The 23,738-nt window shown below is 43.7% G+C and overlaps 1 protein-coding gene across 5 annotated transcripts in view; it reads left to right on the forward strand.

Annotated features, from left to right (window-relative positions):
• The window catches only part of TMCO4 (transmembrane and coiled-coil domains 4), a 113,076-nt gene that overhangs the window by 23,669 nt on the left and 65,669 nt on the right, over positions 1-23,738 (forward strand). For 4 of the 5 annotated variants that reach the window (XR_002321801.2, XR_013482533.1, XM_020973122.2 and 1 more), the window contains 6 exons: positions 1,725-1,857; positions 5,914-6,011; positions 7,625-7,768; positions 11,598-11,717; positions 19,098-19,262; positions 20,743-20,879. Coding sequence is in view for 2 of the 5 variants with exons in the window: in XM_020973122.2 (XP_020828781.1) it covers positions 1,725-1,857; positions 5,914-6,011; positions 7,625-7,768; positions 11,598-11,717; positions 19,098-19,262; positions 20,743-20,879 (797 nt within the window). In the remaining 3 variants the exon portion in view is untranslated. Of the gene's footprint in view, positions 1-1,724; positions 1,858-5,913; positions 6,012-7,624; positions 7,769-11,597; positions 11,718-15,904; positions 16,005-19,097; positions 19,263-20,742; positions 20,880-23,738 lie in introns of those variants that run through there. The other variant, XR_002321802.2, reaches the window with a different exon arrangement.

Here is a 23,738-nt window from a genome sequence, read left to right on the forward strand (position 1 = left end):
TTGGACCCTCCCAGCTACCCCAGCTCTTCCTCTCCCATGGCCTGCCATTCAGATGTGCCTTGGCCAACGTCTTCCCTGAGTTACCCCTTATTCTTTATCCTATCCACCCACAGAGCTAGGCTGTCATGCCATAGCCAGGTGGCACAGACCCCCATCTCTGAGGCCCCAGTCAGTCAGTCCACTAGCACTTATTAAGCACCTACTACATATCAGGCTGTGTGTTTGGTGATGGGAATACAAAGAAAGGGGGAAAAAAACAGTTCCTGTTCTCAAAGAGCGTGGCCCTGCCAATCACCAGCCAGACAGGATGTGTGGGGATGAGGGGCTTCTTGTGCAGTGTCAGGGGATCTGCACTTGAAGTTAGGCGATCTAGCATTGTGACCTTGGACTAGTCAGTGGAAAAATCACCTGACTCTGTAATCAGAGGAACTGGGTTCAAATCTCACCTTCGATGCCTACTACCCAGGCAGCTCTGGGCAAATCACATACCCTCCTCAGGCCTCAGTTTCCTCATCTGTAAAGGGCAGAGACTGGACTCTGAGGACACTTCCAGCTCGAGGTCTGCAATGCTGTGATCTTTCGGTGAGCCTGTTTTCTCCCCTGTGAAATGGTGATGATAATATTTGTTGTCCTTGTTGACTCATTTCAGTTGTGTCTGACTCTTTGTGACCCCATTTGGGGTTTTCTTGGCAGAGATCCCGGAGTGGTGTGCCATTTCCTTCTGCAGCTCATTTTATAGATGAGGAAACTGAGTCAAACAGGGTGAAGTGACGTTCCCAAGGTCACACAGCTAGTAAATGTCTGAGGACAGATTTGAGCTCAGGATCTCCCGACTCTAGGTCTGGCAATCTCTGCCCTATGGTGCCACCTAGCCACCCCTGATAATATTTATCAGCTCATTAATCAACAAATACCTACCTTAACATTGTTTACATGTCCAACACAACATTAATCTCTGGAGAGATGAAGGAAAAGCTAAAAGCTCCTACCCTATAGGAGTTTACTTTCTAATGGGGGATACCCATGTAAATGGATATTACAGAAAGGTTTATGGTAGCCATCTTGGCATATAACACTTTAAGGTTTGCAAAGTGTTTTATGCACTCATTTAACGAGCTCACAACAACCGTGGGAGGTAAGTTCTATTGGTATCCCCTTCTACAGATGAAAAAACTGAGGCAGGCATCAGTTAAATGACTTGCCCTAGATCACAGCTAGGAAATATCTAAAGGCAGGATTTGAATTTGGGTCTTCCCGACTCTCGATCTAGCACCATCCACAGACTTTCCTTGCTGCCTGGATAGGTCCATGCAGAGGGGGTACAAGATAACCTTAGAGGGCTTATTTCCAGAAGGGAAACACCTTGTAAATCTTAAAAGGCACCATGGAAATTTGGGTCATTATTAATATTCATAGTCTGCTAGCGTGTAGCACAGTAGAAGGACCACGGGACTGGGAATCAGAGGCCCTGGGTTTGATTCCTGGCTTTGGTCTTTTCTAGTGTGATCCTAGGTGAGTCTCCTCACCTATTTGGGCCTCAGTGTTCCCATCTGTAAGACGGGGATGACAAATCCCCCACCCTCTCTACCTTGCAGGGTCATGGTGAGGAAGAAGTTTTATACCTTATCCCTTGAAGTGCTCTAGAACTAGGAGCTATTTTGATTCTTGACGGTAACCCAGTAAAAGCACCTTCTTAATTACCCATGTTTTTGTTCCACCCGAAGGCTCCTATGATGCTCGGGCCAGGGTACTTGTGTGCCATGTCACGTGGCTGCTGAAGATAGCCCCAGAGGAGCTGGAGAATCTGGAAGAGTCGTTACTGGAAAGCCTGAAGGAAAAACAGGAAGAAGAGTCTGAGTAAGATGGCATTTGTAACTTTGCAGGAAAATCCATTCTCAGGGAATGAGCCCCAACTTTCTCATCTGTAAAATGGGTACCATGGCCCCTTTAATACCTTCCTCCCAGGAGGACTGTGAGGACCAAGTGATGTTCCCACAAGGAGATTTTCTAATTAACTGCAACTAACCTTTTTAATGAACTTTTTTCTTATTTAATTTCACCATTTTAGCTGAAAATCATTTTAAAAAATAGATCATAGTTGTCCCTGCCTTGTTAGGACATAGAGGGATGGGATGGGACTGAACTTGTGATTCCATTTATAAAGGAATCTCCCAGAGGAGGAAGCTTCCTCCACCACTGCAACTTAGGATCTCAGAGAGTCCTCCAGGGCACAGAGAGGTTGTGTGCCTTGTCTGGGCTCACACAGCACTGTAAATGTTTTCTGGCTGGTTCTGGGGGGTCATCACTGGAGTGATAATATGTTTGGATGTGTCCTATGCAAGGATTTGTTTTGTTTACCTGTATATATGTGTTACAAGGGTTTTCTTTTTCTTTTTTTCTAATAGGGGCAGGAGGGAAATGAGAAGGAAGAAAATTTTTTTTTAAGCTGAAAAAATAAATTTAAAAAGTGATAGCTATCATAGCATGCATATCGAGCTTTCATTAGCATTTACTAGCATTCATATGGAGCTTTAAAGATTGTAAAGATGTTATTTGAGTTTCACGACAGCCCTTGAACTAAGTCTGCACTACAGGCATCATGTCGCCCATTTAACAGATGACAAAACCAAGACTCAGAGAGATGAAATGATTGGCCAGTGGTCACACAGCTAATTAAGTGTTGGAGGCGGGATTTGAATCCAGGTCTTACTGACTCCAGGTCTAGCGCTCTGTCCCTTATGTCACATTGCCTGTCCAATCAGGATGACAGAATTTGGAGCTAGAAAGGAGCCCAGAATTATCACCATCTCATTGTCATTGCTGCTACTATTATTCTCATACAGATGAAGAAGTTTCACTCTGTTGTAGCTCCCTGCCTCTGGGTCGTTTTTTGGTTTTTTGTTTGTTTTCCCAAGTTTAGCTCATTTCTGCCTTTTCTCTTAGAAGACAGTCCTCCACCAGTTGAGTGTAATACAGTCACACAACGAGGTTTCTCCCAGCCTTTTCTTCCCTAAGACCAACCCCCTCTGAGGGTACATTGGCTGATTTTCAAGCCTTTTCCCCAAGGCTTGCCTCTTAATTCATCCAGCCGTAGAGCTGGGATTAGAACCAAGGTTCCCACCCTCCATCCCTGCCTCAATGAGGCAGGGACTCTAAGTAATCAGAGGGATCATTTAGTCCAAACCAGTCCTTTTACCAAGGAGGAAACTGAGGCTCAGGAGAGGAAAGGAACTTGCCCATGGTCCTACAATTAATAATAAATATTGACATTTTGATATTAATATTAATAAATAATCTTAAGTATTATAAGTAATTTATTAATATTAATAACAAAGAAACTTAACATGTACAAATTTAATGCTATCCACACACATTAAGCATTGAGTATGTGCCAGGTACTGGGAATACAAAGCAGAAAAAAGGGGATTGTTGTGAAGATAAAGGAGATGATGGAGATGTGGGACTCCCTCCTCCTCACCTCCACCTCATCTAGGCCCTCTCTTCCTTTAAGAGGAAGCTACAGCCCCATCTTCTACAAGAAGCCTTTCCCGGTGCCCTCCCTCTGAAACGACCCTGTATTCAACTACTTTGTATTTGTCTCTTTACATTTATGCTGAATGGGAACTGAATATGGCCTTGTCTCCCCCATTAGAATGGAAACTCCTAGCAAAAAGAGGTTGCTTCATTTTTTGTACTCTGTATCCCGAGTGCCTAGAACAATGCCTGGCACATTGCTGGGGCTTATGAAATACCTGTTGATTGATGGATTGACTGACCTTGGGCAAGTCACTTCCCTTAATTTACCTATCTGTAAAACAAAGGGGCTGCACTAGATGACTGCTGAGGCCTCTTCCAGTCTAGAACCGTGGTCCTATTATGTTCCTGTGTGAAGATGTTTGTAAATTTTAAGGTGCCTGGTATTACTACTACTACCATTACCACTACTACTACCACTACTGCCACTACTATTACTACCACGACTACTATTACTACTACTACTACTACTACCCCCACAACCACTACTACCACTACTACTACCAGTATCACCACCCCTACTATTACTACTACTACCACTACTACCACCATTACTATTACTACTACTACCACAACCACTACTACTATTACTACTACCACCACTACTACTACCACCACCACTATTACTGCTACTACAGCCACTACTCCCACTGCCACCACTACTACCACAGATTGAGTGACATATCATTTGCCTGTCTCAAGGCTCCCTTGTGTCTCTCTGTAGATAGAGGAGGATTGTGGGGAGCGAATGCAGGTCCTGACTTAATCAGAGCCAAGGCTGTATTGGGAGCCAGACTTCCAGTGTATCTAGTCAGTGCAATTTAAATAATCACCCTGGAAGACTAGCGCAGAAAGCAGGGTGTACAGCCTCTTCCCTCGGGCCCCATGTCTTTTCCTCTAAGTTTCTTTAGATCAGTCTGTTCTGGAGAGCTGGGGCAGGGGAAGGTTTTGGGGTCATCTCTGCATCTGGGCATAGAGCCGTGTGCTTTGGACTCCCCATACCACACAGGTGTGGCAAAGGGGAAAGGGAGGAGAGAGCTTTTAATTTCGTGATTGGGCAACCAACAGTGAGATATTTGTAGGGAGACTGATTTGTATCCTGAGCCTGGCATTTATTAGCCTTGTGACTTTCTTTGGGCCTGTTCCCCATCTGTAAAATGGGGATGATAACACCTATACTACCTACTTCCCAGGATGTTCATGAAGAAAGTGCTTTGTAAGCCATAAAATGTTATACAGACTGATAGTGTTAAAATAATAATAATTGTAGTTAGCATCTCTTAATACTTTAAGCTTTGCAAAGCACTTCATGTATGTTATCAGTCTGATCCTTGAAACAGCCCTAGGGGGCAGGTGCTATTATTATCTCTACTTTATAGATGGGCAAAGTGAGGTTAAGTGACTTAGCTGAGGGGATGGAGGAGATGGTGTCACACAACTAGGAAGTATCTGAAGCAGGATTTGAACCCCAGGCTTCTGCTTCCAAGCTCAGTACTATCCACTGTACCATCTAGTGACCCAGTGTTAGAGATATATTTTTCCTTGCTCTAGGACTTTTGAAACTGGCTTCATGCAAAAATAGGAGTGTTCGACTTGATGTAAACCTGCCACCTAACTGCTTTACATGATGTTACTTGTTTGCCCCTGTCAAGTCACTGTGAAGTAGATAGTGCATATTATCATGTCCTCATGATAGATGGGGAAACTGAGTCTCAGAAAGGGTCACCCAGCTCTGACATTCTATGTTCCATATATGTATACATTATATACATGTGTGCATATGTACGTGTGTAGATATGTATATATGTGTGTACACACACGTAGTGGGTGTGTGTGGGTGTGGGTGTGTGTGTGTGGGTGTGTGTGTATCTCACCTCCTTCTGTGGTTTTGCCAGGCTCTCTTTCCCAATTTTTCAGAATTTGCCTTTCAGGTCTGAAAGATTCTGGCCCAAAGGCAGGCATTTTGAGCGCCCTTTTCACCCCATCTTCAGATAGACCTTGGCTTGCAATACCCTGGGTGGGGGGCAAGGGGAGAAGGGGTAGCCAGAGCACACAGAGATGATCGCAGAGTATATTTCACTGATGTCCCCAGTACCCCTATTTTTAAAAAACCTTTTGTGCTTTTTTTCATTATTCAAACTGCAGTCCGGTTAGGATGGATCGATAGGGTGAGTATAAGCACATACTGAACGTTGTGTCCCGTTCAGCTTCTCAGCCCTTCAAAATCAATGATGATCCATGGTGTTTCTTGTCATTAAGCCCTGCATGATAGAACCCCTGTGATTGGCCCGGCATTGTGGGTAAATCTGGGAGTCATGAAGCATGAGGGCTGCCCTCACAGATCTTCCTTCCTCCTCCTCTCCCCTTCCCTACCCCCAGATCTGCTGAAGCTTTAAGAAAAAAGAGAGAAAATCGGAAGAAATGGAAGCGTTATCTCCTAATTGGCCTGGCCACTGTTGGAGGCGGGACAGCAATAGGTAAGGACTAGTCATGGCTTTGGGGCATGGTTCAGAAACTCCCTAATCTAATCAGAGCTGCCAAGAAGGAGTCTGAAGTGAAAGGGCGGGTTGAAATTTGGCTGGCCTTGTGACCTAGAACCCCAGCGACCAGAGGACTTTCCTCTCACTCCCCCAGGCTCAAACCTAAGGGCCACCTCTGCTTGGGCCCCTTGGCCTCAAACCCCACCCCCTACTCCCAGCCAAGTGGGTGCCAGGGCTGAGTCTTTCTAACTCACATTCTTCCCCTTTAAGAAAAAAAAAACTTTTTGTTTTCATTTTGCATTTTAAATTTTATTTTATTTTCCAATTAACAAGTATTTATTTTCTCTTCCTCTAACCCTCCAATTGAAAACAAAAGAAAGGAAAAGAAAACCTTTGTAATAAATATGCATAGTTAAGCAAAACAAATTCCCAAATTGTCTGTCTGCCTCTCTCTGTATACGTATACACAGGTATGTATGTGCATGTGTAGGCATACACATATATACTTGTGTGTGTACATACACACACACACACACACACACAATCTCCCTCCTCACCCACCTCAAACCTCTAGTCCATTACCTCTCTCTCAGGAGGTGGATAGCAGGTTTCATCCTGGCTCTTCTAGAATTATGATTGGTTATTGCATTGATCAGAAGTCCTAAGTCTTTCAAAGTTGTTTGTCTTTTGTTGTTTTTATATATTTTTGTTGTTTTATATCAGTATTGTTGTTATTGTATAAATTGTTCTCTTGGTTCTGCTCACTTCACTTTGCATCAGTTCAGATGGGTCTTCCCAGGTTTTTTGGCAGCCTCTCCCATCATCATTTCTTTCAGCACAATAGTATTCTACCACATCCTTATGCCACAGCTTGTTCAGCCATTCCTCAGCTTCCAATTCTTTGCCACCACAAAAGAGCTGCTATCAATATTTTTATACATATAGGCCATTTTCTTCTTTCTTTGATCTCTTTGGGATACAGACCTCATAGCAATAAGAATGCCCAGTGGACTAATGTTTTGTCCTGACCCTCTTTTCTACTTTCTCTACAGTTATCCTGGTTCAGATCCTCATAGTTCTCAATCAGGTCATTATAATAGCCTCTTTATCAGTTTCCTACTTTCGAATGACTGAATGAAAAAGCATTTATTTAGCATTTAGTGTGTGCTAAGTCTAAGGCTGGGGAAAACTACATGGCTCAGTGCTGAGCATGGATTTTGAAAGACCTGAGTTCACATCTAGCCTCAGACACTTACTAGACACCGAGCAAGTCATTTAACCTCTGTTTGCCTCACTTTCCTCATCTGTAAAATGGGGGTAATAATAGCCCCTACCTCTCAGGGTTGTTGTGAGGATCAAACAAGATCATATTTGTAAAACACTTGCTACGGCATCTGGTACATAGTAACTGCTATATAATGCTATCATCATCATCATCATGATTATTATTAATATTATTATTATCATATGCAAAATCAGCCAGTCCCTGACTTCAGGGCACTAACAATCCATAAAGGGAGGTTGTGGCCTGGGATGGAACTCTGGTGTGGAAGGTTACTGGGAAGGTGGATGGCGGCTCCACAGTGAATCCTTTCCCGTTTTCCTTGCAGGGGTGACAGGTGGTCTGGCCGCCCCCTTCATGGCCGCCGGAGCAGCCGCCATCATTGGCACCACGGGCGCAGCTGCTTTGGGCTCAGTGGCAGGCATTGCGGTCATAACCTCCCTCTTTGGAGCTGCAGGAGCTGGTCTGACAGGTAGGGTTGGAAAACGGATCTCACATCCTAACTACAGCTGGTCTTTCTGTAATGATTTATGATCAGAGCATACAGCCCCACTAAGTACATTAAGGACAGAGTAGAAAAGGTCAGCATCCCCATTTTGTAGATGAGGAAACTGAGCTTCCGAGAGAGGAGGTGACTTGCCCCCAAGGTTTTAGAGATGCTAATGAAAAAAATAAGTAGGTGGTGCAGAGGATGGAGGACTGGGCCTATAGTCAGGAAGACCTGAGTTCAAATCCAGCCTCAGACACTTGCTAGCTGCATGACCCTGGGCAAGTCACTTAACCTCTGTCAGCCTCAATTTCATCATCTGTAAAATGGGGTTAAGAATAGCACCTACCTCCCAAAGTTGTAAGAATTGAGATATTTACAAATTGCTTTGCAAACCTTAGAAGAGGATGACTATAATTCTATCCCACAATACCTCTAGCATGTTCTATAGCTACATTGTGGCCCTCTTCTCAAGCTATACCAAGGAAAACTGCAAGGAAGGGCAGACGGCCATGTGGGCAGGAAGCTACATTCCTTCAGGGCCAGCTGTTGGCAACTATAAAGTTTCTCTCTAGGCCACAGGAAGGCATCAGGCCATTCTGTTGGGGTTTTTTATTGTTGTTAATTGTTTAAAATGCTGGTCATTCTGAAATGAATCACACAGGCTCACTGCTTTCAAGCCCACACCCCAATCACAAGGTCTCTTGTCATCAGATGCCAGTTCAGATAAATTTACATGGTATAGTGGAAGGAATGCTGATTTTGAGTCAAGAGGCCAGGGTTCAAAGCCCATCTCTGCCATTTACTACCAGCATAACCCTGGACAAATCACTTAATCTCTCCGGGGCTCAGTTTCCTCACTTTTAAAATGAGTGAGTTGCACCAGATGACCTTTGAGTTCCCTTCCAGCTTTCAGACTATGAGAGTATGACAGTGCAGCATTCCAAGACGAAATATGACTTATGGCCATTTGTCCCTATTGCTTAAATGGAGTGTCACTGTTGGAAGGCAGGAGGCAGGCAAACCCTGGGAACCAGAGACTTATACTGGTTCTCTCTGGCTAACTGCATGCCTGTCTCTGGGGCCTGCCATGATCCTCACATCCTCTACAGATCCAGACTCAAATATCAAACTTTAGGGAGTCCCAAGCAGGGGTACACTGGTAGATGTTTAACAACCATCTCTCTAGGGAAAAAAAAGGACTCAGGACACACTTATAAGTTTATTCTGAATTATTGCCATTTTCTCCATCATTTTCTTAAGTCTAGGCAATCAAAAAAATGATAAAATCGAGCCCTAATTTTTTCTGAGGTGTAAATGCTCACATTGAAAATTTAACAATCGGCTGTCCATCCTGGCAGCTGACTCCAACACACGCCTGGATGCTATACTCAGACGCGCCCTCACTCTCGTTCCCATTCCAGAGCCTAGCCGAGGACTCAACCCCAAACACACCCCCCTCCCTCTGAAAGCTACTGCTGACCTCCCGTTCTGTTCTGTATGCGCTCAGTTCCCTGTGGGCACCATCACAAGGACTCCGTGGCTGGGCCACCTGCATCCTGGCCAAAGATGCCCAGTCACCGGCACCCAAGAAAGACGTTGACACTGACTTCTTGGCGTGGAGGGTTACGTAGCCACATGGTGCCACTGCTTTCCAGGCACAGCTGTCTGGTGTCACCTTTGGCATACATATGGTCTCATTAATATTGTTCATTAACCACAGTTAGGCGGCTAGGCAGTGTGGTGGATAGAATGCCGAGCCTAGAGTTTGAAAGACCTGAGTTCAAATCCCACCTCAGATACTTACTAGCTGTAGGACTCTGGGCAAGTAACTAAACTTATGTCTGCCTCAGTTTCCTCAGCTGTAAGTGAGTAGAATAATGATTCGTTCCTCCAAGGGTCATTTGAGGATCAGATGGTATAATATCTGTGAAGTGCTTAGCACACTGTCTGTATGTAGTAGGTGGCATATAAATGCTTATTCCCTTACCTTTCTCTCATCCTCCACCATGTGGTAGATAAGAAGTCAGGAAAGGCCTTAGCAGAAAGAGTGTACAGGTCAGAGTAGCAGGAACCAGGTCTTAACCAGCTGCAGGATGCCATGGTGACCTGTAAAGAGCTCCATTCTTGGGGCAGCTAGGTGGCACAGGGGATAGAGCTCTGGCTTTGGAGTCAGGAGGACCTGAGTTCAAATCCAGCCTCACACATTTAACACTTACTAACTGTGTAATCCTGGGCAAATCACTTAACTCCATTGCCTAGCAAAAAAAAAAAAAAGAGCTTCATTCTTATTGTCCAAAGGGAGTGTTAGGTTCACAGCTGTAAAACCTCCTTATCCATCCCCTGGACTTCCTTTCAAGCACAGGTCTGGCACCATCTCCTACATGAAGCCCTTCTGGATTACTTTGCCACCCCCCACTCTCCCAACCTCTTACCTTACCACCCAGTTATTAGCACTCTATCCTCAGAATGTCTTTGTATCATGGTTTATTCATGTATACATTGTATTCCTCTTCCCAACCCCTAAGAAGAATGTAAGCCTCTTGAGGGCAGGGATGTTTTTGTTTGTTTGTTTTATCAAGTTGTAGGATTAATGGGATATACATGGACCTTCCCCTAGCTGCCTAAAAAATGAATTTCAAGGTGTCTCCCATGCAGTCAGAGCTGTGTCCAGCTTTTTTATTGTTAGAATTATAGAAGAAACATTCATTAAGCCCTTATTGTATACCAACCACCGTGCTAAGTGCTGGGAATACAAATTCAAACAACCAAGACAGTCCCTGCTCTCAAGAAGCTTACATTCTCCTAAGAGAAGATACCACACCAAAGGAAGCTGGCCAGGGAGGAAGGGACAGAACATGCAGGGATGTGGCTGGAGATGTCCTAGAAGATTAGAGTTGATTTGACTTGACAAGAGACTTATTAGCAAGAGCCCAAGATTGAATATTTAATGACCTCCTAGTCACCAGGGAGATACTTTCAGGGGACAAGAGTCATTGACCAGGGCAGCTAGGTGGCACAGTAGATAGAACACCAGCCCTGGAGTCAGGAGAACCTGAGTTCAAATCCGGCCTCAGACAGTTGACACTCACTAGCTGGGTAACCCTGGGCAAGTCACTTAACCCCATTGCCTAGCAAAAAAACCCAATCAATCAAATAAAAAATAAAAAGAGTCATTAACCTAAGTTCAGAAATGGCTTGTGACCCTAGACAAATTATTTAATTTTTCTGAGAGTCAGTTTCCTCATCTGTAAAATGAGAGGGCTGGTACAATTCCAGATGACTAATGATGAAGCATGCTACCTACCTTCTGATGAGAGATGAAAGATAAAGCGTACATAATGAGACATGTATTTGTACGTATGGGGCAGCCAGGTGGTGCCATAGTGCATGGAGTGCTGGGTCTGGAGTCAGAAGACCTGAATTCAAATCTGACCTTAGACACTTACTAGCTGTGTGACCCTGGGCAAGTCACTTAACCTCTGCCTTAATGCACTGGAGAAGGAAATGGCAAACCAGTCCAGTATCTTTGCCAAGAAAGCCCCATGGACAGTATGGTCTACACAGTGATGAAGAGTCGAACACCACTGCACAACAAGAGTGCAGAAATGTGTTTTGCTTGATTATACACGTTGTAACAGGAATCCTGTTTCCCTTTCATCCCCAAATTGAGGGGGAGGGAGTAGGAGAGAGAAAAGACAAAGTTTTGATGATTAAAAAAATTAAATATGATTGAAAAAGTAAAATGAGAAATTTGGACTCAGTGTCTTCTAAGGTCTTTCCAGCCCTAAATCCATACTCCTCTGGTCTTTAGGCTACAAGATGAAGAAGCGAGTGGGAGCCATAGAAGAATTTGAATTCTTACCCTTAAGTGATGGGAAACAGCTTCACATAACTATCGCCATCACTGGCTGGCTCTGCTCCGGTAAATACGGTAAGAACAAGGGTGGGCAAGGATGTGGAACCATAATTTGCATGGCCAAATAGTGAGTCAGACCACGTTTGGCATGTACTGTGTTCTGTCCTGGATATCACACTTGCGTGCATACAGGGTTGGCTCTATGGTTTAATCAGCGTGGCCCTTCCCTCCCCTGCCATCCATGCCCTCATCCTATGCCAGTCTCACCCATCTCTTCCTGTAAATCCCCCATACAGCAGTGGTTCTTAATATAGTCTCTACAAACCTGTTTTTAAAATATTTTGGTAAGTGTATTTCAATATAATTAGCTTCCTTTGTAGTCCTATGTATTTTATTTTATGCATTTAAAAATCTTATTCTGAAAAGGGAAGCGTGGGCTTCATGAGATTAGCAAAGGTGCCCAGTACACACACACACACACACACACACACACACACACACGGTACAGTAGATAGAGCATTGAACGTGGAGTCAGGAAGTCAGACGCTAACTAGCTGTGTGGTCCTGGGCAAGTCACTCTCTCGGCCACAAGTTCTGAGTTTAAGAGTCTATTACACCACAAATTGGCTTTATTCAGTTCAATACAACAGGTATTTATTAAGTAGCTTTCAGGATCCAGGCATTAGGCAAGCAGCACAAAGACCCCAAAAAAGAAAACTCCTCTTGTCCTCAAGTAGCTTACAATCTACTGAGGGGACACAACATAGAAATATAAGAATATATGTGACCGTCTTAAGGAAGACTGTTAACAGAATTTAACTGGACCGGTCTTTAACCTGGGAATGGCGGGAGACAAAACAGAACAGGTCAGAGATGGGTGTGTCAGGAATCACTTGCTAGCTCTGTGATGCTGGGAAGTCACTTAACTGCTATCAGCCTCAGTTTCCTCATCTGTAAAATGGAAATAATAATAGCACCTACCTCCTGGGGTGTTTGTGATGATCAGATGAGATAATATTTGTGAAACACCTTGCAAACCTAGAGAAATGCTGGCTGTTGTTGTTACATCAAGCCATTAATGACTCCTTTGAGTCTGGCCATTCAATCATTCTTAAATTCATCAAACTGTATTGTTGTCTAGCCCACACCCTGCCATCTTTTCCGCAAGAACAATGAGAAAATAGCTAATGTGGACATATATTTTGCATGACTTTCCACATATAGTTGATATCATATTGCTTGCCTTCTCAAGGGGTAGGGGAGGGGCAGGAGAGTGGGAGAGAATTTGGAACTCAAATTTTTTTTAAATTTATGTTAAAAATTTTAAATGTAATTGGAAAATATTTAACAAAACAAATTTTAAAATAGTTTTTTAAATCTAGGTTAAACTCTTTCTATGGAAATCTCCTTATCTGCCAGTCCAGTAACTGGGTTTTTTTTTAAAATGAGGTTAATTGGGCATTATATGGTTTTTTAAACAAGTTTTTTTTTGTTTTTACATGAGTCATTCTCCACAGACCTCTCAGTAAACCAGCCAGTCCATCAACAATCTAATACCTTGTTAGTAGCCCTTGTTAGTGACGCTCCGTCTCCAGCCAGGAGCCTGTCACGTCTATATCTTAGGCTATGACCCAGAAATCCCAATCCCATTCTCTGACACCATCTCCTCAGCCAGCTGTTCACTTCCAGATTCAGTTTTCTCCTCCTCCAGAGCCCTCACCTCAGATTGGCACCCGCAGTGACAAAAGTACCATCTGTGCCCCTGCAGTCTTCAGTTTCCTGCCCGGGACGTTAGAATCCTTTGCAATGCTTTCTAGGTTCCTTCTGGTGATAATCGTATGCACCCACATGAATCACCGGCACTAGGTGGGAGTCAGTCGTCGGGTTGGAGGACACTTGGCAGGTTTTCTGTCTCCTCTGGGACCCCCACCCCTGCTCCATCCCAGCCCTCTCCGTGCCTTTTCGGGGGGGGGGGAGTCACCAACCACCCCCATTCTCCTCTTCTTCTTCTGTGCTTTGCTGAGTGATCCATTATCTGCCAATACCTACATTTCCATAGCAAGATTCCTCGGAGAAGAAGTGCCTTTCTCTTCTCAGGGAATACAGCTCTCTGCGTCCAGAAGAGCTTCACTTGGGCTAAACATATTTGGTATTATCTGAACTGGTTTAAAAAGATCGTGAGGCATCCTATTAGAATGCTGAGTCTAGAGTCAAGAGTCCTGGGTTCCAGTCACGCCTCTAACACTTGCTGCCTCTATGTCTTGAGCAGGTAGCTTCGCCTCCCAGGCCCCATCTCTAAGAGGAAGGCTTGACCTCAGAGCTCTCTTCCATCTCCAGACAGCTGATCCTGTGATCCCTGATTCCATGCGTGTTGATGCTTCTTCTCCCAAGATAGATAGCAACCTCTTCTCAGGAGTCCCTGTGGCCAGCACTGCGGGCCAGCTGTCTGGCTGGTGCTTTTACCAGCCCGTCACTGATGATGTGCACAGAGCCTTTCCATCTTGTAGCACCTGGCAGCCTTATGTTTGCACAGGGTAGCCTTCAGGAACCCAGGGTCACTCCCACAACACCATTTATTCATTCAACAGTCCTTTATTAAGCACCGACTATATGCAGAACACTGTGCTGGGCAGAAGGGAGATACAAAGTCTGCCCTTATGGAGCTCACACTCTAGTTAGGGAATAAGACCCCACTACAGATAGCTTCTTATCTCCCCTTGAAAATAAGAATTGTCTCATTCTTTGTATGTGTATGTGATCAAGGGTGTGCTGGTGAATGTTTTAACAACTGGCTCTATGGGGGGGGCAGAACAATAATGTTATTGTTCAGTCTTTCTAGTCATATCTGACTCTTCCTGACCCCATTTGGCTTTTCTTGGCAAAGATACTGGAGTGTTTTGCCATTTCCTTCTCCAACTCATTTTACAGGTGAGGAAACTAAGACCAACAGGGTGAAGTGACTTGCTCAGGGTCACACAGCTAGTAAATGTCTCAGGCCATATTTGAATGCAGGTCTCCCTGACTACAGGCTCAGCACTCTACTCAGTGAACCACCCAGATACAGGATGCGTTTTTAATGTAAATGTAATCTGCCATGGTAGCATTTTCTCCATCAGTTTCCTAAGTCTAGACAATCAACGAAACAGAAAATCGAGCCCTGATTTGTATCTCTGCTAATTTATGAGGCTCAAGTGCTCACACTGAAAATTTAACAATCAGCTCTCACAAGGATGTACAAGCTGGCTTCAGCACACCCCTGGCTGTGATACACAATGGATGACTCTGTGAGGGATCGGTGATTTATCAGCGTGGGACACACCCTCCTCCAGCGCAGATCACAACTCTCCCAGCACAGAGCAGAGCAGTTCCTTACATATAAACTCATTGTCTCCCCTGTTCTAACATAAGCTCTCTGAGAGTAGGAATTGTTTCATACTCTGTGTGTATACCCGCAGCATCCTCCCAGTTCTTGGTCCATACTAGACACTTGATTGTTAAGTTGGAGGGCGATGCCTGAGGCCCATAGAGGTCCAGGGACTTTCTAGGAGCAGGATTTGAACCCAATGTTTCTGTCTTCCAAGTCCAAGGTGCCTATCCATCACACTTCTCTGTCTCTGTTCTAGGCATGGGGAAGGGAAAGAGGTTGGAATCTATGATTTCATTGGTTTAGGGGGACTCCTGCTTAGTAAACTCTTCCTCTATTGGCAACTTTTCTGCAGATTATCACCTTAGAAACTTGCCTGGGGAATGGAGGGGTTAAGTGGCCTGCCCAGAATCATGCAGTCAGTATAGTATGTATCAGAAAAGGCACTTGGAAGGGCAGCGAGGTGTCACAGTAGATAGAGCACTGGCCCCAGAGTCAGGTGGACCTGAGTTCAAATCCAGCCTCAGATACTTACTAGATGTGTGACCCTGAATAAGTCACTTAACCCCAATTACCTCCGAAAAAAAAAAAAGGGAAGAAGAAGAGGGACTCAGGACTTGGACCCAGGTCTGCCAGGTTCCTGGGTTCCTCCCTCTCAGAGTCCTAGGCTTCAGTTTCCCCACTCGGATGCTGACTTTCTGTCTATCTACACTGGGCTATCTCTCTATACCCATTGGCCTTTATTATACTGCACAATGTTATACAAAAAGTACTTGACATCACGGCACACAACGTACTTAACTGAGGTGTATGGGCTAGGGGGGAGAGCAAAGGAATTAGGCTTCAGAAGAAGAATATTAATGTTAGTAAGTAGCTTATATTCATCTCTCGTTGCTAGCTAGCAACTCAGTGACCAGGCTGAGACCGACTTGGATCTGCTGATTTCAGGTTGACAGCTGCCTGTTTGGTCCTCAGACCCAGCGTGGCTTTCCCGTGGGGTAAGGAACTTCATATTAACACAGAATCGTAGACCTGTACGCGCTGGAAGGGACTTCAGAGATCATCTCCTGCAGTGCTTTCATTTTTCTTTTTAGATCAGGCCTGTGTATAAGGGATTACCTCTACCAATGTAGGTTTGTGCCTGCTTGGCTACCTTTACCTAGGGTATTAAGATGTGAAATGACTTGCTCGGGTCATCAGAAGGCCAGTATGTTTCAGAGGTATGATTTGAACCCAGGCTTTCTCGGGCCTCTCTCCCTCATGTTATAGAAATTAAAGCCCAGACAGGGGCTTTACACAGGAGGGATTTGACCCCATGTCATTTGGCCAGGCTTCTTTCTATACATTGTGCTGCCTCTTGACCTTAGAAAGGGCCTGAACAGAGGCATGGTGGAATTTTGCAAGAAGTTATTTTTGACTATTGACAGAAAGCTCATGTGACTCATGAAAAAAAGCCATCTTCTCCTTAATGAGAGAGATTCTTACCCACAACTCAAATCGTCTCTGATGGAAGAAAGCTGTGTGCAAGTCAGGCCAACATAGCCTCCAATGCACCCACGGGAATTTGGCTTTGAAAAAGCACGTTATGAAATGGCATCTCAGTTTAAGGCTGAATGTGCCAAGAGGGGGCTGTGGGCTTCTGGAGCTAGCCCTGGTGCTGAGTTCACTGATGCTCAATCGACTTCAGGAAAAGAGAAGAATGTTATATTTGACACTTGACATAACATGCTCACTTAAGTCCACACAACATACCCCCACGGAGCAGGTCAGGAGGGACTGGTAGAATAGGAGAGTGAAGGCTTGGGCCAATCCTTATCCCTTCCCGTTATTAGTTATGTGACTCTGGAGAAGACACTTAATTTCATTGAGTCGCTTCTCCCCCTTCTCACCTCCCTTTTTCTCTTCTTTCCTCCCATGTTCCTTAGCCTCAGTTTCTTCATCTGTAAATGGGGATAATCATTCATAGAATTATAGATCTAAGGCTTAAAAGGTTCTTAGAGGTCATCTAGTCCAACTCTCCTATTTTACAGATGAAGAAACTGAGGCTAAGAGAGATCATATCACTTTCCCAAGGTCACCTAGGAAGTAAGTAGTCAGGCCAGGATTTGAACCTGTATCATCTGATTCCAAGTCTCTGCAATGCAATATATTCAGGGAAGGTATAGTAAGGATCAAGGTATGAAAACATCACAAACCATGAGCATGTCCTCCTTCACTTTGGTCCCTAGGGAGAGTGAGCTCAAGTTTAAATGGTTGCCACAAAACATCCCCCCACCACCACCACTAAGTTTAATTCTAGATGTGTTATAGCCAATGGATGAATCACTCTCTTGCTTGCAGGACATAGTGTCTCAGCTACTGACTAGGTTGATTCCCTGCTAGATTGAGGCAAACAGGTCACTCCTCAGGGCTACAGCCTATCCTGCTATTACCAGCTTCTTACCAAAGGCCATAATCTGGTCTGTGCTATCACTGACACTCATTCACCTGAGATTGGGAAAGACTGAAACAACAGATTCAGAGGAAAAAAAGTATCATCGTTTATGGCCACATGGTGACAAGGTGGGGAGATAAGGCGGCTGTAACAACCAGCTGATGCCACTATTGGTACTTCTCCCCCAACCTTGAGGTCTGTAGTAATTTTTCTTCTTCTTTATTCAGAGATATCAGGGAAAGGAGGGCTTATTTCTTCTAGACTTTTGTATGTCCCTTAGTTCAGGCTCAGCATCTTATTAAAAGGTTTTTGTTGCCACACATTCAGCTGACAGGAAACAGGATGCCTGCAGTGATCTGAAGTGGGGAGGAAAAGGGTACATCTGTCATGAATTTCTGGAAGCTGGCTCCCAAAGCTGCCACATGGACACATCCTATGCTTGCAGCACTAGGCTAGTACCCTCATTCTATGAAAGGCAGCCTGTTAACAGTAGATTGGAAGCTCTGGTGGGTAATGGACTGGGTGTCTGTTGTCCAAGAGCCAGCCTAGCCAAGTGTTAAGAGGAGCTCATCACCAAAGGGAGGAGTAACAGCCACAAGGGTCCTCTGAAACAAAGGCGTGGAGCCTATGACCTTCCTTCCTTGGTAGAAGGTGCTCTTGTCCCTGCTCCCTACACTCACAAAGTCACAGATTCTTGAAGAACTGAAGTAGGCATCCCATTTAACAGATGAGAAAACTGAAGCCAAGAGGCAAGACGCATATACAAAATATATCTTGTGCATACATACACACACACGTTATTTACAGTATAAATGGAAAGTAATCTCAGAAAGAAGGGACCAGCAATAAGGGGGGCCTGGAAAGGCTTCTACACAAGGTAGAATTTGAGCTGGGTCTTGAAGAAAGTCAGTAGAAACTAAGAGGCAAAGTGGAAAGAGAGCCTTTGAGGTATTGTCGGATCAGCCAGTACAAAGACATGGAGATGGGAAGTGGATTATCATGCTCAAGGAACTGCAGGTAGGCCACTGTACCTGAATCATAGACAACACAGAGAAAAGTAAAGTGTAAGAAGGCTAACCAGATAGGAAGGAGCCAGGTTATAAAGAGCTTTAAGTGCCAAATGGAGGATTTTCTATTTGATCGTGGAGATAATAGGGAGCCATTGTAGCTCATTAAGTAAGGAGGTGACCTGGTCAGACCAACTCTTTAGAAAAGTCACCTGCTTTCCTCCCATGGTTAGTACTCCCCTCCTGAAATTGTTTTCTGTTCTTTAGATTTTATAAATATTTTGTATTTACTTACCTATGTAAGTGTTGTTCTCCCCACCCCCATTCTCACCAATAGAATGTGAGTTCTATGAGGGCAGGCACTGCCTGGTTTTAGGATCCCACACACTGCCTGGAAGAGACCAAGGGCTTAATAAATGCTTGTTGGAGTAGCAGAGCCAGGACAAGTAGCTAGGTTTGCTGACTCTTCATTCTGCGTTGTAAGCATGGGTTTCCAGGAGCTGCCCGACCTGGGCTGGGGGTGATGGACCCCTCTCCAGGTTATGTTGCTCTGTGGTCTCCTCTGCCGGCCCCTATGCTTCTGTTTCTGGATCAGCAATGACCTTCTCCACTCCCCATGTGAACCGTTTGTCCCTGTGGTTTTCCCCTAGGAATGTTCACTACTCCCTGGGCCAGCATGGCCCGGAGCAGTGAGCAGTACTGCCTGGCCTGGGAATCTAAGTACCTGATGGAGCTTGGCAGTGCCCTGGAGACCCTGCTCAATGGCTTTGTGAACATGATGGCTCAAGAAGCCCTGAAATATACAGTCTTATCCGGTAAGACCCTCTGCACTTCAGCCCTTGCTCACCTCTCCAGCCAGATTGCAGCTAGTGAAGGCAGGGAGCCAAGAGATTAGAATTCCCAACCTGACTCTGCTGCTTACAATGTGTGTGACCTTGGACGAGTTAGTGAACTACTCTGGGCCTTCTTTTCCCAATTAGTAAAAGTGAAAGGTTAGACTCTAAGGTTTTTTCTGACCTTGATTTTGGCTTCTTTCTCTGACATCTGGTGTCCTAAAGGAGGGCTTCTCAAACTTTTTGCACTCTTTTCAGCTTTGGTTGGTGTTGTGTGGTCTGAGGGCATGCAGAGTGCAAAGTGTGCCTGCTTTGTGTTTCAAAGCCAAGGCTGCAGTGAAGTTACTGCACCTACAGCGACAAGCACTGCCAGAAACACCTCTCATTCATTACTCCTTGGATTTTTAATTCATCTTTGCTCATCGCGCATTCAGAAACATTTTACTACTGCCAAATTTTTGCAGCCCCATAAGGGGCCGAGACCCACAGTTTAAGAAATGCTGTTCTAAAGAACCTTTCATCTTTGGTGTTCTGTGTTCTAAGCCCTTCCAGCTCTGACATCTATATTCTAAGGCAAGATTTCTTAATCTAGGGGTCACAGACCCTCACGCCCCGCAGGGGTCCATCTTAGATTCCAGAGCGGAACTTGGATGGGGGCAAATTACATATTTATTTTCACTAACTTCTAACAAATTTAATATTTATTTCAATTATGAATTTATTTTTAAAACACAATATGGAAAAGGGTCTGTGAAGAAAGGTTAAGAACTCGTGTCCTAGAGTCCCTCCCCCCTCTGACATTCTGTGTTCTAAAGCCCCTCCCAACTCTAACAGTCTGTTTTCTGAGACCTCACCCAGATATGACAGTCTGTGTTCTAAGGGTCCTCCCAGCTCTGACACTGTGTTCTAAGAGCCCTCCCAGCTCTAAGATTTTATGACCTATCTAATCCTTTTCTACTATTTCCTTCCTAACTTGCCCTTTCCTATTCATATTTGTTCCATACATAAAACCCAAGACTTTTAATCATTCAGACTTTTCTTTTTAAAGACTGCATCTCCCCATCTCACCCAGGGTAGTACACAGTAGCAGCTCCCCGGCCCAATCCCACCACTGATGTCACAGGAGCTTTGACCTGCTCCATTTCTGACCAGGATCAGTTCCCCTCTCCTTAGGCGACCTGGTAGCACCCCATTCCTAGGCTCTCACCTTATTATTGCCAAACTTAATACAGACACCCAATTTGCATAGTCCACTGTAGCTCAGAACTTCAGCGCCTAAGAGATCTGCTAGTCTCAGACTTCCCAGGAGCTGGGCTTACAGGCATTCACCGTCATGCCCTGTGTCCGTCTTTGAATGGGCAAAACTCAGTTCAGACTTAGAGTAGTGCCATCAACTTCACAGGCTGACCGTTTTCCCCCAAGGATTGCTTCCCATCCCTGATGTTTTCCCTATTTCTTCCAGGTATCTTGACAGCATTGACTTGGCCAACTTCCCTCCTCGCTGTGGCCAATGTCATCGACAACCCCTGGGGGGTGTGCCTTCGCCGGTCCGCAGAGGTTGGCAAACACCTGGCCCATGTACTGCTCAGCCGGCAACAGGTAGCCACAAACTTTCCACGAACTGAAACTAGTTCTGTCGCTTATAGATAGAGCAGTAAGGAAGGGGGAAAGGGAAGGTTTGCCTGTGGACACAGCCCTTTTGCATGAGGCTGTCCCAGGGTAGCAAGAGGGGACACAAAGACTGATATTAGAAAGGAACCAGCCTCCATCACTCTAGGGAGGAAGGAGGGAAACAAACATTTATTAAACACCTACTGTGTGCCAGGCACTGTGATAAATGATTTACAATTATTATCTCATTTGATTCTCACAACAACCCTGGGAGATGGGTGCTATTATGATCCCTATTTTACAGGTAAGGAAACTGAGGCAGAGGTTAAGTGACTTACTCAGAGTCACACACCCTGCAGCCACAAATTTGAATTCAGATTTAAATCAACAAGCATTTACTAAATGCCTAATAGATAGAAAGCCTTGTATTTTAGGTGTGAAAATATGAAGACAAAAATAGAGGCCTTTGTTTGTGTGGTGATATGGGTACAGTAGAAAGAGGGCTGGATTTGGAATTAGAGTTGTGGGTTTTCTTGGCTCTCACTTTCCTCATCAGTGAAATGAGGACGTTGGACTACATAATAGCTAACACTGAGATAGCATTTCAAGTCTTGCAAAGATCATTTTATTATGTTATCTCATATTATCCATATGTAGATTTACATGTCTATGTATAGGGAAATATCTATATGTTATCTATATGTAGATATATATGTCTATAGATATACCTAGATAGATATGATTGATATATGTAATATGTATCATAATATATGATGTATCATGTATGTCATATATGCTATATAATATATTATATATAATAATGTTATATATTATATATGATAGCATTATCTCATATATATAATTATAATATCTCATTTTATGTTCAAAAGAGCCCTGGGAGGTAGTTTTTTGATGGCTTCCAAGGTCCCTGCTAACTCTAAATCTAGAATCATGTGTTTCTCAAAGAGTTTACATGCTCTTGGGAGAATTAACATATACACACATATGACAGAGATATATATGTATATGTATACATAGATATGATATATGTGTGTTTATAATATACACATATATATAATATATGCATATAATTATGGACATCAAAAGGATGAGAAAGAAATGGAATAACAAGAGTAAAACATTAAGGGGTGTGAAGCCCCCAAGGAGTTTGTGGTGGAGAAAGGGTAGGACTGATGAGGAGTGAATGGGAAAGTAGAATATTTCTTAAAATATAAAAGGATCCACAGATGCCAACCAGATGTGAAAATCCAGAGGAAATAGACATGATCTAGATTGAAGAGCTTCTTGATTTCCAAAAGGCTGTTGAGGAAAAGACGGAAGGAATAGAAAATCGTTATCTAAGAGTGAAGTGGATGATAGCCAGTCAACAAAGGGGAAAAAAGTTCACTGATGAACCGAGAGGCTTGGCCCGACAGCTAGATCCAGGTCTAGATTCCAGAGGGAGGAAGTGATGCTGCAGACAGCAGGGAAGAATTGACTTTTCTCATGAAGTAGAAAGATTCCAATGGGGTCAATTCAGTGCTAGCAAAAGGATCAAATGTGCAGTGTCCTCAGATAGGCATAGCTTTTTATAAAGCCAACTGACCTGGTACTCTAGAAGCTGAAGCAAAATAGTTTCCATTGCTTTTGTAGACATAATATACATATACATATATACCATAAACATGCAGACACATGTGTGTGTATATATATATGTTTATGCATTCACATACATGTAGTTAGGTACCTATAATTATATATATATATATATATATATATATATATATATATATATATATGTGCACAATGGTATACCTTTATACATATGCTTATATACACATATATGTGTATATATTCAAATATATTTAATAAACTCTGAATCTCATTTATATTCTTTGGTTTAATGGTCATGTGAGGAACCACCTACATTCTATAAGAGCTGAGTGAAATGAATTTTTTTAAGTTTTTCTTTTGTTTGAATTGGTTTGAGATTTGGAGTTTAATTTTGTTTTTCTGCATTGGCAACACCTGTAGCTTTGAACAAGCAACTGTAAGTTTTCTGCATTGACTTTATCCCAGAAAAGAGCATTTGATACTAAGGAACAATTAACTTCCTCCACACTCAAGAAAAACTTTTACAAATATTTATTAATACCATTCACACTATTCTGAACCCTAACAAATAAATGTTTAACCCATGTATGCCCAAGTTTACCTAAGAGAATTGCCAGTCTGGGTAGAATTTTGACATTCTCTTGAAACCCAACTTGTTAATAGAAGTTACATTTTATGATTAGAGGTAATTCTACCTAAAATTGCTTCTGGCAACTTGGACAGCTAGGTGGCACACTGGATGGAGTCCTAGACCTGGAGTCTGGAAGTCCTTGGTTTAAATTTGTCCTCAGCTACTTCCTAGCTGTGTGACCTCAGCAAGTCACTGCACCTCTGTCTGCCTCAATTTCCTCATCTATGCAACGGGGATAATAATACCACCTATTTCCCAGGGTTATTGTGAGGATCAAATGACATAGTATTTGTGAAGTGCTTTGCAAACCTTAAAGAGCTATATAAATGCTAGCTATCGTTATTGTTATTGTTATTGTTATTATTGTTATTATAACTGATTATTATTACTTGGTTCTGGTGAGTCTAGGAATCAGTTCCTCCTAAACCACAGAAATTTTTTTGTCTCCAAGTGTCCGAACACTGATTGTTGTCCTTTGTTTTTGAGGAGCACTAAAATGACATCGCTATGTCAGAGTCAAGGTACGGTGTGTCCAACTTTGGCCGGTCAGACCAACATGAGCTCAGAAGGATCTGTCACAGGTTGAGCACAAATAGTCCACA

The sequence above is a fragment of the Phascolarctos cinereus genome, unplaced genomic scaffold (genome assembly GCF_003287225.1).
Source record: "Phascolarctos cinereus isolate Bilbo 61053 unplaced genomic scaffold, phaCin_HiC Scaffold_726;HRSCAF=1367, whole genome shotgun sequence".
NCBI lineage: Eukaryota > Metazoa > Chordata > Mammalia > Diprotodontia > Phascolarctidae > Phascolarctos > Phascolarctos cinereus.